The following is a 19,084-nucleotide window of genomic DNA, read 5'->3' on the forward strand; positions in this document are numbered from 1 at the left end:
GAAATCACAGCAAAATTAAAAATCTACCGTCAGAGTCGGGCTTCCAAGCCGTAGTCAAAACCACAAAGCCCAGTTCAAGGCGCTCGGAATCAGTGGATTCACCGTAGCTCGTGGGAAGCTGTATTCTAGTAGTGGGTCCTTATGTTTAGGTAGAAACCTTTAAGGCTCCTAGATGGAATGTTCTACAAATGATAAGACTTATAAGATATACATTATTTCCTGAGTGTTGAATTCTAGTGGTATTCAGGGCAACACAGACAGGAAAAACAAAGCCAAACCTGAAGGCTGCTGCTCAAGTGGATATGCTTTAATGACGCTAACATTTTCTAACTGAGTTAAACTGAATTGGGCAGGCTGCCCAAGAGCTCTACTGAACTTCAGGATGTGTGTGCATACATCTGATGATGTACATGTGTGTATCCAATGTTTGTGTGTTTGTATGTGTGTGCATATTTGTGTGTACACTTGTGTGGGTTTTCACGCATGCATGTGCATGTTCCTAACAGACTCAAATGTAAGAGGTTAGGTTGTGCTTTACGATTGAAGAAGCACTGCAATGAAGTTAAAAACAAAAACCTCATTTCCAAAACCATTAAAGCTAAGTGAAGTAGATGATTCACAGTGAACTAATACATATGTTTTTCTAACTGGTTTCAAATGTAAACATTTGAATACATCTTGGTTTCAATACATCTTGGTTTTAGGTCAATAGTTTTTGGCAAAGCCAACTGAACTGCTTTTATATTCTTTTCCTATCCCATGAAGTATGAACAGATATACATCAAATCATTATTAGGATAATATTTCTTTTAATATATTTCAATTAATTTCAAATTATTAATATATTTTCTGAGGTGATTTTTCTCTTCATTCATTTACTGAATTTTTTGTATTGTTTCAAAGCGATTTAATAAATCTTTAGTGAATGCCTGAACTGTGAGGATTTTGAGTGTTATACATAAGCATAGTGTCCTGAACAGAGTAGGGAACTGTACTGAAGAGATTTTAGAGGCTTTCTAGTCTCCCTTTAATATCATCAGGTAACATGGTGATTATAGAGTATGGCAAGGTAAGAACTCTAAGAATATGCAGCCAAGAGTTACAAAGTACCTTTCATTTTCACATGAAACAAAAATGAGATAACAAGAAGTCAAAAAACTCAATTAACAACATACAGCCAGTTTGCCAGTTATCCCCAAATCTAGACTTTCCTTTCTAGACACCGGTGCAATTATCTTCCCATTACAGTCAATTAGTATGGAACAGATGGATAAACTTTGGTCTAATAAAGCAATCAATCATAAGCTCATTACCTTAATACAATACCATTTTAATTTTCACACATTAACTTAGTATCATTTCCATATATGTGTGTGTGTTTCATATATATATATATATATACATATATACAAATTTATATATAAAGTCCACAACACATTATTTTCCATTTCATTTTATTTCACTTAGCACTAACACCAGGTATTTTATGTATGATGGCTTGGATCTGCTTCAAAATAATTGCAGGCAGCAAAAGCGGTAAAGAGCCCGCCTGCCAACGCAGGAGACACAGGAGACACAGGTTCAGTCCCTGAGTCGGGAAGATCGTCTGGTGGAGGGCATGGCAACCCACTCCAGTATTCTTGCCTGGAAAATCTCACGGACAGAGGAGCCTGGTGGGCTACAGTCCACAGGATCACACAGAGTTGGACGTGACTGAAGTGATTTAGCACACACTCACGCATGCTCACTCTAGTGGCGGGGGGGTGGGTGTGTAAAAGAAAAAAGTGCCCATGAATTAATAATCATTGAAGCTGGGTGATGACTCCGTCCTGGGACTCATTACTCTTTTCTACCTACTTTTTCATGTGTTCAAAATGCATATTAGAATCAAGTAAATAAGTTTATGTGATTTATATGTTGGAGAATATTCATATTTAACGGCAGATTAAAATACACATCATTGAGAGGCCACCCACAGTGTGTCCACTGAAATACACTGCCTATGTCAGTTTCCTAATATACCTGAGTCACTGCATTCAGTTTCCTTTTGGTACACATAGCTTCAAATTCAGGTCTTAGCTGGAGCTGCTGCTGCTCCTCTTCAAAGTCTACCAGGTCCCACTCATATTCCAGTCTGGCTTGTCGTCGCTTCCAAAACTCCAAAAACAATGTGACTATGGGCAAAGAAATATATAAAACAAATGTAATAAGGAGATGGCACAATAAATGAATAAGAAGTCAGTACCCGGGTTTTCTTTCCTTTAGAAAAAACATTTTGGTTGTATGATGGTTATTCTGTTACTATTATGTTTGATGATAAAATTATAATACTATGAATTTTAGTATAATACTACAAAATAGTATTAAAATAACCCTATATATAAATACAAATTAGTTTCTTAGACAAACACAGAAAAACTTTTTTAGGCACACTATTCTCTTTCTGCATTCAGATAACTTGAAATAATATTTGAATGTGACATTTTACTATCACCTTGATTTTGTTTACATGTGTTTTACTGAAATCATTCAAGCAACAGTACCACTTTCTCAGGTTTAGGGAAATTTAAGAAAGATATAAGAGCCATTTCACAGCACAATATCTTTCTTTGTGCCTCTCCTCTGTCTACACCTGTTGGTCTGTCTCTCTCTGTATATGAAAGTGAAGTCGCTCAGTCGTGTCCGACTCTTTGCGACCCCATGGACTGTAGGTCACCAGGCTCCTCTGTCCATGGAATTTTCCAGGCAAGTGTAATGGAGTGGATTGCCATTTCCTTCTCCAGGGGATCTTCTTGACCCAGTGATCGAACCCGGGTCTCCGGCATTGCAGGCAGACACTTTACTGTCTGAGCTACCAGGGAAGCACCTGGTATATAATGTATATATTATACATATATACTATATCTGTATATATCTATATTATATATACTATATATGTATATATGTATATACTATATGTACATATACTACATACTATATATGTATAATATATAGTATTATATATAGTATAATATACAATATATATAGTTTTTTAAATAAACTATCACTTAAAGAATAATATATTTACAGAAAAGCACACAAACATGATCAGCACCCCCAGAAACTCTCCCTTAGCACCCTAAGGCATAGATGTAACTGGTAAAACACACACAAACACAGCAGTTTCTTTAACCATTTGTCTATCAATGGACATTTAGGCTCTTTCCACTCCACACCTTGGTTAATGTATTAATAGAGAGTGTTGCAGTGAATATAGGAATGCTAACATCTCTTTGACATCCTGATTTCAATTATTTTGGGTAAATACCCAGAACTGGGATTGCTGCATCACATGGCAGTCCTACTTTTAATTTTCCACACTGTTTTCCAGTTGTACCATTTAGCACTCCCATCCATAGTATATAGGACTTCATTATAATTCTCAACATCTCATTAACATGCCTTTTTTTTAATTTTGGTAACAGTCATCCTGACAGGTATGAGATACCATCTCATTGTGGTTTGATTTGCATTTCCCTGAGAACTAGACATTAAGTTTTGTTTTTTTTTTTCCTTCATGTTATCTGTTGGCCATTTGTATAACTTCTTTGGAGAAATGCCTATTCAAGTTCTTTGTCCATTTTTAAATCAGGTTATTCTTTTTTTTTCTTTCTTACTATTAAGCTATAAGAGTTCCTACCATTGAGCTACAAGAGTTCCTCATATATATTAGAGATTAACCCCCTATCAGAAACATGGTTTGCAAATATTTTCTGCCTTTCCCTGGGTTGCCTTTGAAATTTGTTGATTGTTATCTCTGCTGTTCAGAAGTGTTTTAGTTTGATGTACTCTGGCTTATTTTGTTTGTTTCTGTTGCCTGGACTTTGGTGTCATCTGCATGAAATCGTTTCCAAGTCCAATGTGATAAAGATTTTCCTTATGTTTTCTTCTAGGAGTTTTACACTTTCAGGTCTTACGTTTAAGTCTAATCCATTTTGAATTGACTTTTGTGGTGGTATAAGATGTGAATGAGGGGCTTTCCAGGTGGTGTTAGTGGTAAAGAACCTGCCTGCCAATGCAGAAGATGTAAGCAACATGGGTTCAGTGCCTGGGTCAGGAAGATCCACTGGAGGAGGTCATGGCAACCTGCTCCAGTATTCTTGCCTGGAGAATCCCATGGACAGAGGAGCCTGGCGGGCTACAGTCCATGAGGTCACAAAGAGTCTGACATGACTGAAGTGACTTGGCACGCACGCACACAAAACGCAAATGAAAAATGTTGTCTGTCACATCAGTAAACAAAGCACATTTCTGCCGTCAAGCCACCATAACCATCCAGATGATAAGCCTTGAGCAAACTCAGAATAGGAAAGAACAGAATACTGACTACTATAGAGTTAAGAAGTGAACCGAAGCAATGAGTGTGCATGCACAACTCAGTTGTCTGACTCTTTGCCACCCCATGGACTGTATGTAGCCCACCAGGTCCTCTGTCCATGGAATTTTCCAGGTAAGAATACTGGAGTATGTTGCCATTTCCTTCTCCAGTGGATCTCCCCAACCCAGAAATTGAACCCACTTCTCTTATTTTTTTCTGCATTGGTAGGTGGGTTCTTTACCAGCTGAGTCACCAGACAAGAGAGCCAAGGTGCATGTCAAAGGAATGATTTCAGTGAATACAAACTCTTGCATCTTCCTATATATAGAAAAGTACTAAATTCACTAATTTGATATATATTGCTTTCTTTAATTAACAGTAATCTATTGATGTACCGACTACCTGGTCTTTCTTGCAAAACTCCTTTTCACCTGGTTCCTCCCTTATCTCTTTGGAGCAGTCCCTCAGAGCTATCTGAGAGTCTGCCTCCCAGGCTTGAAGTCCTCAGAAAGTCGGCTAAATGAAAAATAATTCTCAACTTTTAGGTTGTGAATTTTTTTCAGCTGACAAAGATGAGGATCTAATGTCATTCTTTTGCATGTCAATATCCTGTTTTCCCAGCACCACTGGAAGACTATACTTTCTTCATTTTGCTTTCTTGGAAATCCTGTTGACAATTAGTTAACCATATACAAAGGGCTTTATTTCTGAACTCCATTCTGTTTCATTGGTCTGTATGTCCATCTTTATGTCAGTACCATACGGTTTTGACTGCTGTAGCAAACAAACAGTTTCTAACTGGTTTTCTGCCCAGAGCTAAATGCAGAAGCAGCAGACACAAACACCCATCTTCCAATATTTCCTTGAAAGAGATTAACTTGCAAACTTTAAAAGCTGATGCCTTAGGGTCCAACTTCTAAACAGCCTGCATCCAGGTGCTGACTAAGATCTTCCCATTTGGGACCCTGATGGGTCTTGTCACAGCCCCAAAGACTGGGAGCCACTGAGAACGAAGGAGGCAGCTTGGCCAATCACAGGCCCCACTTTTAAGGCTAGGAGAGGTAGTTATTTTACGTAATGCACAGAAATCAACACAAAGAGGCAAGCTAAATGAAAAAAACAGAGGAAGAGGTTCCAAGAAAAAGAACAAGACAAACAAACTTCAAAAAAAGACTTTAATGAAATGAAGACAAGTGATTTACTTGACAAAGAGTTCGAAATAAGGGTCATAAACATGCTTACTGAGGTACAGAGGACAATGCATGAATAAAGTGAGACTGTGAACAGAGACAGAAAATATAAGAAAGTAATAAAGAGAAATCAAGAGTATTATCAAGAGCATTAAACAGAGCTGAAGAACACAAGACTTTTATGGCAAAACTCAACAGGAGTGTTTGGCAGCTTACTAGATCAAACTGAGAAAGAATCAGCCAACTCCAAGAAAGGGAAGTAGAAGTCATCCAGTCAGAGGAGCAAAAATGAATTAAATAAAAATGGAAAATGATTTTTAAAAAGTGAAGTTAGCTTAAAGGATTTATGGGACAATGTCAGGCAGATAAGCATTTGCATTAGAGGAGGTCCCAGAAAGAGAAGAGCGAGAGAGAGAACATATTCAAATAATGGGTAAAAACTTCTCTTAACATAGGGGGAAAAAACCAAATATCAGATCTAGGAAACCCACTGAGTTCCAAAAAAAGATGGAAACAAAGAGAAACACACTGAGACACATTATAATTAAAACGTCACAAGTTAAAGACAAAGAGAGAATTTTATAAGCAGGAAGAGAAAACCAAGTTATGTACAAGGCAACACTTACAAGACTTTTAGCAGGCCAGAAGGGAGCAGCACATAGTTGAAATACTGGGAAAAAACAAAACAAAACCTGAGGATCAAGAATACTCTACCTAGAAAGTTTTCCAGACAAGTAAAAGTGGAAAGTTTATCACGACTAGAGTGGCTTTTGAAGAAATGTTAAAGGGACCTCTTTAAAATGAAAACGTATGAAAGTATAAATGTCACTGGTAAAGGTAGATATCCAGTTAAATTTAAAATACTCTAATGTTATAATGGTGGTGGATAAATCACTTGGAAATCTATTATGAAGGTTAAAAAGCAAAAGTAGTAAAAATAACTCTACAACAAAATTGTGTAACTATAATAATTGGTTATATACAATATAATAATTGGTAAAGGATACACTAAGAAGATGTAAACTGCAACATCAAAACATAAAACAGGGCAGAAAGTAAAATTATAGAGCTTTATATGTATTTAAAATTAATTTGTCTTAGCTTGCAATAGAATGATATAATTACAAGATGTTTTACCCCTTTGTAATCACACAGCAAAAACCCATAAAAGACATGCAAAAGATAAAGGAATCTGAGCATAACATTACAGACAATTATCACACCCCCAAAGAAGGAGGCAACAGAGGAAGAAAGGAACAAAGCAATTACAAAACAATTAACAAAACTGTTGCTGCAGAACTCAACTCCACCATTCTCCAGTTATTTGGCATTTGAAGCAAACTGGAAAGGTGAAAAAGTTCTATAAGTGGGTGCCTCATGAGCTGACCACAAATCAAAAAAATTGCCATTTTGAAGTGTCATCTTCTCTTGTCCTATGCAACAATAATGAACCATTTCTTGATCAGATGGTGACATGTGAAAAAAAGTGAATTTTGTACAATTCAGTGACTGGTCTGAGAAGAAGTGCCAAAGCATTTCCCGAAGCCAAGCCTGCACCAAAAAAAAGGTCACGGTCACTGTTTGGTGGTCTGCTGCCCATCTGATCCACTACAGCTTTCTGAATCCCAGAGAAACCATTGTATCTGAGAATTATGCTCAGCACATCGATGAGACGCACCAAAAACTACACTTGCAGCCAGTATTGGTCAACAGAAAAAGGCCAATTCTTCTCTATGACAATGCTTGACTGAATGTGACACAATTAACACTTCAAAAGTTGAACACATAGGGCTATGAAGTCTCATCTGCCATATTCACCTGACCTCTCGCCAACCGACTACCACTTCTTCAAGCATCTCAACAACTTTTTGCAGGCAAAATGCTTCCATAACCAGCAGGCAGTAGAAAATGCTTTCCAAGAGTTCATCAAAATCTGAAGCATGAATTTTTACACTACAGGAATAAACAGTCTTATTTCTTGTTGGCAAAATGTGTTGATTGTAATGGTTCCTATTTGATTAATAAAGATGTGTTTGAACCTAGTTATAATGATTTAAAATTCACTGTCCAAAATTGCCATTACTTTTTCACTAAATTACTTTTACTGTTAAGCTAAAAGGACTGAACAGGCACTTACAGTGCATTCCATCCAACAGTAGCGGGATAAATATTCTTCTAAGAAGGCAATGGCACCCCACTCCAATACTCTTGCCTGGAAAATCCCATGGACGGAGGAGCCTGGTGGGCTGCAGTCCATGGGGTCGCTAAGAGCTGGACACAACTGAGCGACTTCACTTTCACTTTTCACTTTCATGCATTGGAGAAGGAAATGGCAACCCACTCCAGTGTTCTTGCCTGGAGAATCCCAGGGACGGGGGAGCCTGGTGGGCTGCCATCTATGTCGGACACGACTGAAGCAACTTAGCCGCAAGTGCACATGGAATGTTCTCCAGAAAAGGTCATATATTGCCATCACAAAACAAGTCAATAAATTTCAAAAGTTTGAAATAATATCAAGTATCTTTTCTGACCATAGTGGTCTAAAACTAGAATTATATGAAAAATAAAAACTGGAAAATTCACAAATATATGGAGAATAAAGGGCATGCTACTGAACAAACAATGGGCCTTAGGAAAATGAAAAGAGAAATCAACAAATATCTTGAGACAAATTAAACTAGACATACAATATACAAAAACTTATGGGATACACCAGAGGCAGTTCTAGGAGAGAAGTTCAGAGGCATAAATGTCTTCATTAAGAAACAAGAAAAAGCTAAAATAAACAAGCCAACTTTAGACCTTAAGGAACTAGAAAAAGAAGAACAAGCAAAGGTAGTTGAAGTAAGGAAATAACAAAGACCACTAGAGTGTAAATAAAATAGGGACAAAAGACAACAGGAAAGATCAATAAAAAGATAAATAAAATAAAAACCTTTAGCCATAATTACCAAGAAAAAAGAAAGATAAGGTTCAAATAAATAAAATTAGAAATTAAATAGGGGACATGCCCCTGAGGCAGTTGGTGATGCCTCACCGGCTTGATGGACATGAGCCTGAGCAAGCTCCGGGAGTTGGTGACAGACAGGGAAGCCTGGCGTCCTGCAGTGCATGGGGTCTCAAAGAGTCAGACAAGACTGAGCGACTGAACTGAACTGATGCACCTGGTATGACAGAAATACTAAGGATCGTAACAGACTACTATGAACAATTATATGGCAACAAAGTGGATATCCTAGAAGAAATGGATAAAGTCCTAGAAACATACAACCTACTGAAACCGAATCATGAACAAACAGAAAATATTAAGGATATCAAATCAGTAATCAAAAACTTCCCCACAAATGGAAGTCCAGGCCTCAAAGCTTTAAAGGTGAATTCTATAATGCAGGTAAAGAGGAAATAATCCTTCTCAAATTCTTCCAGAATCTAGAAGGGGAAAGAAACCTTCCAAACTCGTTTTATGAGGCATCATTACCCTTACACCAAAGTCAAACAAAGACAATACAAGTAAAGAAAATTACACTCGATGAATGTAGATACAAAGAGCCTTAACAAAACAGTAGCAAATCAAATTCAGCAATATATTAAAAGAATCATACACCATGATCAAATAAGATTTATTCCAGGGATATAAGGATAGTTCAGTACCCATAAATCGATCAACACGGTATATCATATTAACAAAATAAATGATTTTGAAAAAAACCCATCTCAACAAATGAAGAAACAGAATTTAACAGAATTCAACATCCATTATGATAAAAACTCTCAAAATATGGGTATAAATACAATCTATTTCAATATAAGGCTATACATGACAGGTCCACAGTTACCATCATAGTCAATGGTGAAAAGCTGAAAACTTCCTTTATCATCAAGGATAATACAAAAACTCCCATTCGTGCCACTTCTATTCAACTGAGCACTGGAAGTCTAGCCAGAGCAATTACTCAAGAAAAACAAACAAACAAACACATAAATTAGAAAGAAAAAAGGAAAGAAGTAAAACTGTCTCTATTTTCGTACAACATTAAGTTACAAAAAAATCCTAGTGTCTCCACCAAAAAACTGTTAGAATAAATAAATTTAGCCATGTTCCAGGAAATAAATAAATATATTAAAAACAGTTGTGTTTCTATACACTACTATCAGAAAGAGGAATTAAGAAAACAATACCATTTGTAATAACATCAAAAAGAACATAATAGCCAGGGAGAAATGGAACCAAGGAAGTGAAAGATATGTACACTATATAATATAAGACATTGATGAAAGAAATTGAAGATAGAAACAAATGGAAAGATAGTCCATGCTCATAGATTGGAGGAATTAATATAAAAATGTCCATACTGCCCAAGTGATCTCCAGATTTAATGCAATTCCTACCAAAATTCCAATGCTATTTTTAACAGAAATAGAGAAAACAATGCTAAAATTTGTATAAGGCCACAAAAGACTTCAAATGGACAAAGCAATCTTGAGAAAGAACAAAGCTCTAGGCAATATATTCCTGATCTCAATATTACAAAGCTAATCAAAATAGTATGGTACAATTGGCATGTCATAAAAAGAAACACACAGACCTAGAGAACACAATCAAGAGCTCAAAAATAATTCCATGTATTATGGTCAATTAATATTTGGCATAGGGCCCGAGAATATTCAATGAGGAAAGAATAGTTTCTTCTATAAATGGTTTTGGGAAAATTGGATATTTGTTTGCAGGACAAAACTGAAGAAAAGGGAACCATTGTGCAGGAACATAAATTGGCATAGAGCCATTATGGAAAACAGTATGAACGTGACTTAAACATTAAAAATGTAACTATAATGTGATGAAGCAATTCCACTGTTAGGCATATATCCAAAGAAAACAAAATCAGTATTGTGAAGCTATCTTCACCCCCACATTCACCGCAGCTGCTGGGTGTTCCACGTATGGTTGCTCATCTGTTTGTTATGACATGTAAGGTCAGTGTTGGTGTACAAGTTCTCTCAGTGGAAAGAATTGAAAAGTATTACATCTGTTGTAATTTGTATATATACCTGTCATGCATTTCTGATTCTAAAAGAATGACAGAGGCAGGATCTGTCTGGCACATGATGAAGAGATGTCCACTCACTAACTTAACCAAAGGAGGGTGGAGAATTGTGGGGGAGACCTCACTGTCCCGTTTTCTCTTTGAATCTGCACTTTTCTCTTCAGACAAGCAGTCAAGCAGAAGTGACAGAAACCCATAACCCTCTCTGAGACACACACGCCCTCACAAATGTAGGTGTCCTTTTGACTGAATCAAGTTACCCTGCTCCTTTGGCCAGTTTTTAAATGCACATACTTGTGCTTTGTTAAAGACTGTTTGTTAAACTGGGGAGAAAAAAGTCTACCTTTTCCAGAGTCCCCCAATGTCGTAGAAGTCTTTAGGCCTCTTCTTGACAAGTTACTCTTACAGAAAATACTTTACTCACTGACAATGGGAGAAACTTCATGACACTTCTACTTCCCATGGGATACAAAAGAGAAGAGATACTGGGATTATTTCCAAAATTAAGGGGAATTCCACTTTATATGGGAGCTTTTAACCAAATAGAATTTGACACAGGGAACTTAAATTCAAATGTTGATATATGAGCCCTCAGAAATTTTTGAGTCTTGTTCAAGTTTGTGTCCATGACTCAATATCCTCCAGCCACCAAATACTTAACATTTATTCTCCTGAATTAAGCAATTATTGAGCTTATTTTTACACAGTGCTAAGAGAGAATGTGATCTGAATACACACGAAGTTTCAAAAATTAAAGTGTTTTTCAGAGAAATGAGTAGATGATTAATAGGGACCTTTCTGGACCAAGGTCTAACAACCACGGATGTAGACTCCATTAAGGTAGTGATGCTAGCAGAGACGTAAATATGTAAAATTACTTTTGGTTTATAAGGTATGCCAACTGTATATGTTATATGAATAGCCATGTAACACATAACACAGAGAAAGCTGTTTTTATGTAACTATTTACTTACCCCAAATTCCCATGAAAATGGCAAAGAACACTGTTGACTCGTTGTCAAATAAATGGGAGATCTGCAAAACAACAATATCAGAAAGACTACTTAGTATCAAATGCAATACAAAAGGAAGTAAACTGCAAGTCTTCAAGCATACCACAATACAGACATACCTTTGAAGCCAAACAGGTTGAATTTAGTCTCCAATAGTCACACAGTTCATCACAGAGTGGGCACATGATAATCTGACCCCCAATCTTGGGATCACAGATCTCAGAGCTGCTGAGGGAAGAGCAAAGTTGTTTGGTTTTATTTTTTGTTTTGTTTTGTTTTGTTTTGGCCATGCCTTGTGGCATTTGTTGCTTAGTTGCTAAGTGTTCAACTCATTTGCGACTTCATGGACTGTAGCCTGCCAGGTTCCTCTGTCCATGGGATTTCCCAGGGAAGAACACTGGAGTGGGTTGCCATTTCCTTCTCCATGCCTCATGGCATAAAGAATCTTAGTTCCTCAACCAGGACAGAAACCGTGTCTTGTATAGTGGTAGTGCACAGTCCTAACCACTGGACTGCCGGGGAATTCCCAAGAGCAATGCTATTTTAAAAGATGTGTTTGGTATCCACACATTTGTTTTCAAGGGGGAAAGGGGTATGCATGTGTGCGAAGTCGCCTGAGTTGCTTCCAACTCGATGCGACCCCATGGACTTTAGCCTGACAGGCTCCTCTGTCCATGGGGATTCTCCAGGCAAGAATACTAGAGTGGGTTGCATGCTCTCCTCCAGGGCATCTTCCTACAGCGTCTCCTAAGGCTCCTGCATTGCAGGTGGATTCTTTACTGCTGTGCTACTGGGGAAGCCCTGAAAAGTGGGGGTGGGAGGAATTGGGAGGTTGGAATGACTCATAGACACTATTGATACTATGTATAAAATAGACAACAGATAAGAACATACTATATAGCACAAGGAACTCTACTTAACACACTGTGGTATCCTAACTAGAAGGGAAATCCAAAAGGGAGGGGGTATATGTAAATATACATATGGCTGATTCATTTTGTGATGCAGTAGAAGCTAGCACAACATTGCAAACTAACTACACTGCAATAAACATTAATTAACAATAAATAAATAGATAAATAAAACATTCCAAGCAAAAAAAAAAAAAAAGTGATGTGTTTGGGTGAAAGTACAAAGCTATTCTTGTTGAAACATCTTTATACAATTTTTCACATATGGGACCAGGGCAATATAGCAGCAATTTTTGTAGATCAAATCATGCTTAAGGAACAGAATCTTTAGAGCCCATTCTTAAACAGACTTTCCATAAAGTATCAAGTGAGAGGTAGCTGTTGTGTTTGGGTCTTTTTCAGAAATATCAATTACCTGCTGTAATAAAAAACACTCTGACACAAATTTCAGAAAAATACAATCTTGGTTAACATAAGATTCTGTTTGGGCAGCTCAGGTGCACTTACCTGCCTGAGGTCTTAGGAATCGTCAATAAACCATAAATAAAACAAGCTAAGCCAATCACAGCTGCAAAAAACAGCATTTCTGTGTAAAATCCGAGAAAGACGAAATAGATGCCAATTTTTTCTCCATAATAATCCCTGTGAAAGAAGGTAAAAATAAAATCAGAGGCTGCAAGAATAATGCACTTCAGAGAGTCTTAGTTTTCCACTCAGACACATTTGTATTCTAGCTTTGGCCCCATTGCCTTCTAGCCCTGTAATTTTGATAAAGTTACTAAATGTTCTAAACTTTAGTTTCCACATCAGAAAACGCAGGATGATGCTTATCTATAGACTTGGCGTAAGGCTTGAAAGAGACAACACATATAAATAAGAAGCCAACTGAGTGGAAGTTAAGATTTATTTTTAAATAATCAGGTTATTTGAAAAACTTTGCAATTTTAAAGAGAGTTCAAATGTTTTGAAATAAAGTACAGAACATGCTTCTAGCAATTAACAAATCAAAATCACATTCACAATATGTGCCAAGACTTCTGCTTTATCTCTAAGATTGAAGAAAGTACTCGGACTACAATGGACGAGGGTAGTTTTACGTATGAACTTTTATCTTCCTCTAAATCTGGACCTCTGATGGATCGTACACAACAGTAAGATGGGGTACAAACCAAGGGATAAAAAATGAGTATGCAATAACATTCCAAAGAATATACGGGCTCAGCTTTTGCTTTACAAGTTAAAAAATGACAGCATTAGTTAGCACAAATGTTCAAATTTTATAATCAAGTTGTTATCTTTTTTCTGCTATTGTTTTTTAAACTAACTCTTCCCTTAAGGAATCTCTCAAAGACCCAGAGAACAAGGTTTTTTCTGCCTCAGAAAACTAGACTTCTTTAAAAAAAAATTTAAAAAACACAAAACAGGTTAATCTTTCCCCTTATTCATATAGAGTTCAGCTCACCAAACACGTGAAGTCTTTCCACAGCTTCCTAGTCAGAGAAATGTGATTCTACTTGGACACTAATAGCATGGTATACATAAATCTATTATACCATTTATGATTAACTTGTAATTTCCACACTCAAAAAACCACAAATCTAAACATAAAGGGTTTAACTTTTACATAATACAAACTTAACATAAACTTAATTTCCCAATGAGAAGCTTTTAAAATATTTTTCTCACTCAATATTAATTTTATTGAGCCTCCCATCCTTCAGTTTTCAAAATTTCTCATCTTTTCTAACAAAAAAGGGATCTTTCTGCTTGTACCACCTTCTATTCTTCTCAGTGATAATAAACATTTTTCCATGGTTGTTTTTCCTTGTTCTGCTTTTCAAATTACTATAAACCTGAAATTAAACTATGATTCCATTGTATTCCCTTGTTAATTTACTTACAACTTCCTTAGGTTCACTCACAGAAGATGAGTAAACTTGCTTTTTCTCCCTTTTTTTTTTTGCTGAAGAATATAGCAATTTTATGATACTGCATAACATCAAAATAAAAAGAATAAAAATATCTGAATATCGGTTTATGAGTTCCCTAGTAATTTTCTGGTTAGGTGCATAGTAGTAAGATTGATCTTTTACCTTAAAATTACTGATTCTATAATTTGAATATGTATAATATATAATTTATAACAGCAACAAAAATATAAACTACTGAGGATTAAACTTAAGAAGGTTTTATAACTCTACAATACCCTTGAAAAAACCCAAAGTAGGCTTAAACAAAGACACATCTTTCCCTTGACTAGAATGTCTCAAGATGAGACTACCAGCCTACCTAAGTTAATTTATAAACTTAATGTAATTTCCATAAAAATACCAACCATCTTTTTTAGTAACAAGACAGACAAGTTGAGATTCAAGTTTATATGGAAGGATAAACTTGTAGAATGTACAAAGAAACACTGACTATGACGAGTTATTAGCCCAACTAGATATTAAAATACACTAGAGCTAAACCATTACAATTAAAACAGCCTTCAAATCACTTCACTATACACTTGAAACTAACACAACATACAGCAAATCAACCATAATATAAAATAAAAATTAAATTAAAAAAAACAGCCTGCTGCTGGTGCATGGATAGTTAGCAAGATCAACCGAATAGACAGAACATCCAGAAATCAGCTAGAGTACATATAGAAGTCTAGCACATGGTAAAGGGTTTCCCAGGTGGCACAGTGATAAAGAACCCGCCTGCCAGTGCAGGAGATGCAGGAGACACAGGGTCGATCCCTGGGTTGGGAAGATCCCCTGGAGGAGTAAATGACAACCTACTCCAGTATTTTTGCTTGGAGAAGGCCATGGACAGAGGAACCTGGCAGGCTACAGTCCATGGGGTTGCAAGGAGTCAGACACCACTGAGTGACTAAGCATGTGTGATACAGGTGGTACCACAAATCACTGAGGCAATGATAAACGTTTTGATAATATTAATATTTTGGGGACAAGCAGATAAAAGTAGATCTATCCTTTGAATAGAAAGTGCATATTTAACTCTATAAGAAACCGTCAAAATTATTGTTTCAAAGCTGCTATACCATTTTGTATCACCATCACCAACCTTTGAGATTTCAAGTTGTCCCACATCCCTAACAGCCCTTATTGATGCCAATCTTTTCAATGTTAGCTGTTCTAGTGGGTGTGCAGTGGTATTTCAGTGCCATTTTAATTTTTATACCCTTAGTGAATAAAGATAGTATACATCTCTGGAGAGTTCCTTTGACTGCAAGGAGATCAAACCAGTCAGTCTAAAGGAAATCAACCCTGAGTATTCACTGGAAGGACGGTTGCTGAAGCACCAATACTTTGGCCACCTGATGCAATGAGCCGACTCATTGGAAAAGACCCTGATACTGGGGAAAACTGAAGGCAAAAGGAGAAGGGGGCGGCAGAGGATGAGATGGTGAGATAGCTTGACTGACTCAATGGACATGAACTGTAGCAAACTGCAGAAGATCGTGGAGGACAGAGAAGCCTGGAGTGCTGCAGTCATGGGGTTGCAGAGAGTCACAACTTAGCAACAACATCTTTTGACATACTTACTGGCAATCCATAAACATATTTCTTTGCTGAGAAATCCTTTATAATCTTTTTTTCCATTTTATTCTTATCATTGAGTCATAAAAGTTCCTTAAATATTTTGGATAAAAGTCCTTTACTGATATGTGTGTTGTGCAAGCATTTTCTCCAGCCTATGGTTTGCTCTTTATTTCTGTAACAGTGTTTTTTAAAGAGCATACAATCTAATATTTGAAATTAAATTTATGTTTTTAAAACTGTGCTTTTTGCATTTTATCTGAAAAGTCCATGCCTAACTCCAGACCACAGTTTTCTCCTATATGTTCTAGAAGTTTTGTAATTGTAGTCCTTATAATTAGTTCTCTTATCTATTTCAAGTTAGTTTAAATTTTTATACAGGAAAGAGTCAAGATTCATGTTTTTCATGTAGATAGCCACTTGTTTTAGTATCATATTTTGAAAGGACTATGCTTCCCCCAATGAACAACAGGCACTTTTATTGAAAATCTCTCTCTCTCTCTATATATATATATATGGATCTATTGGATCTATTTCAGGACTCTCCTTTTATTAAATATTTTTCTTTGGAAATAATTTCAAATATAGAGGTAAAGTTGTAAGAATAATTCAAATAATACCTATGTACCCTTTAATTCTTTTATTATAAGTAAAATATTGTTCCATTGCATTTTTTTTAAATTTAATTTTATTTTTTAAACTTTACAAATTGTATTAGTTTTGCCAAATATCAAAATGAATCTGCGACAGGTATACATGTGTTCCCCATCCTGAACCCTCCTCCCTCCTCCCTCCCCATACCATCCCTCTGGGTCGTCCCAGTGCACTAGCCCCAAGCATCCAGTATCATGCATCGAACCTGGACTGGCAACTCGTTTCATACATGATATTATACATGTTTCAATGCCATTGCATTTTATCTCACTTCATATATTGCCCCATATATATGTGCCCCATATATATATGAACTTCCCTACAGCTCAGATGGTAAAGAATCTTCCTGCAAGGCAGGAGACCAGGGTTTGATCCCTGGGTCAGGAATCAAATGGAGAAGAAAATGGCAATTCACTCTAGTATTTTTGCCTGGAGAATGCCATGGACAGAGGAGCCTGGCAGGCTACAGTCCATGGGGTCACAAAGAGTCGGACACGACTAAGTAACTAACGCACGTGTGTGTGTGTGTGTGTGTGTGTGTATATACACACTGTCCATGGGGATTCTCCAGGCAAGAATACTAGAGTGGGTTGCCATGCCCTACTCCAGGGAATCTTCTCAACCCAGGGATCAAACCCAGGTTTTCCACATTGCAGGTGGATTCTTTACCGTCTGAGTCACCAGGTAAGCCTAAGAGTACTAGAGTGGGTAGCTGTATGTATGTATATATTTGAGTTACTTACAAATAAGTTGTTTGAATATGTACTTCATGGTCCTTTACCTTAAATACTTCATTGTCTATTAGTAAGAATAAGGATACTGTCCTACATAATCACTGAGAAGCAACCTTAAGGATAATAACTGCTTTCTGTAATTCTTTTCTCTGTGATAACATGGTGTTTTCTTTCCTGTCTTTTTGATTTACCTGGTTAAAAACTTCACACCTACTCATTAATTCTTTATATAAATTTTGTTAAAATTTTAACTTTATTTTAAAGATTATTACTGAAATGGAAAAGCAGTACAATTTGCTATAAATGAAAAGCTATAATATGATGAAAAACTTTAAAAATTTATTAAATTTAAGTTAGATATTGCTATCTGATGAAATATCTGAGCTTCCGCTTTGTTCTAAAAGAAAATCAGAAAGTGCTAACAAGGTACTGATCTGAGATGTAATGTGTTTGTCTATATCAAAGGTTATAAGTATAAACCTTTGGGGAATATTTATAGCAGAAATATCTGTAGACAGCTAAGTACTCTCAATATATTTTCAGCAATGTAAAATATGTAAGCCTCATTCTGACAACCTTGCTGATTTGAAAGTATACTATGGAAACACTCTCTGAGGGCACAATATCTGCAAAGGTTCTTAACAGCACTGACTGTAACAGTGAAATTTTTGAAACAGCCTAATCTTTTTCAAAAGAAAAATAGATAAAAGAGTTATGCAAAATTTATAATATGGTACTCTGTGTTCTGCTAAAAAGCAGAAGCTAGATCTGGGTGCATTCACAGGGAAGTATATGAACAATATATTATTTAGTGATAAAATAAAATCTTAGCAAAAAAGTAAGTAAAGATTCCCTTGCTCCAGGAAAAAAAAAATTGTGTATGTATATTGTTATGCATGCATATAAAAATAAAGCTGAATGACTATCACCAAATCAAGCATAGTTACTTTGGTGGAGTTTAAGGGAGGTAGAATTTCACTTAAAACTTTGCACACATCCTTATTGCTTAGAATTTTTTCAGATACATGTGTTACTTTTATAACATAAAAAATTAAATGACTACAAATCAGAACAACTAAAATATCCATCCAATGAAGAGTTCATATAATGATTTATAGAAACCGTTGTTTATATGCTAGCTGTCTTTTATTTATTCTTAAAAATTTCCCTTCTTATTTGCCTTTAATGAGACTGCTGGAATAACATTTTAGTTGACCTGCATATACACATCCAAATCGGTCTTATAAAAAAGAGGCTGTGATGCTATGCAAGCAGAGCAGTTAAAACATAAACCATTGAGTAAAAATACAGCAATCAGGGGTTCTGTCATCTGATTGTTTCTTTAGTGAAACCATAGCGGGAGTCTCCTAACACCCCGTATGTATGTAGCGTTGTATGGTTCAAAGCAAGAACCTGCAACCAGACTCTTCTTGCACAGCGAATGAAACTAGGAATTGAAATAATAGAACAACTGCCTTCACAGCTGAGATCGATATATACACACTATATACAACTTTTCTGTTATCTTCTAAATTCCTGGACCCAGAGAAAAACAAACAAACACAAAATAAATATATTAAACACTAAGCGCTAACCCCATTCTAGAAAATATATATATATCATTTA

General features: G+C 36.2%; 1 protein-coding gene across 1 annotated transcript in view; it reads right to left on the bottom strand.

The window, feature by feature from the left end:
* ANO5 (anoctamin 5) overlaps positions 1 to 19,084 on the bottom strand; it is a 93,150-nt gene that overhangs the window by 23,684 nt on the left and 50,382 nt on the right. The window contains exons 10-13 of the mRNA XM_070365069.1: positions 13,024 to 13,158; positions 11,725 to 11,830; positions 11,567 to 11,627; positions 2,023 to 2,174 (exon numbers count right to left, since the gene is read on the bottom strand). Of these exons, the coding sequence (XP_070221170.1) occupies positions 2,023 to 2,174; positions 11,567 to 11,627; positions 11,725 to 11,830; positions 13,024 to 13,158 (454 nt within the window). The remainder of the gene's footprint in view (positions 1 to 2,022; positions 2,175 to 11,566; positions 11,628 to 11,724; positions 11,831 to 13,023; positions 13,159 to 19,084) is intronic.

The sequence above is a fragment of the Bos mutus genome, chromosome 29 (assembly GCF_027580195.1).
Source record: "Bos mutus isolate GX-2022 chromosome 29, NWIPB_WYAK_1.1, whole genome shotgun sequence".
Taxonomy (NCBI): Eukaryota; Metazoa; Chordata; class Mammalia; order Artiodactyla; family Bovidae; genus Bos; species Bos mutus.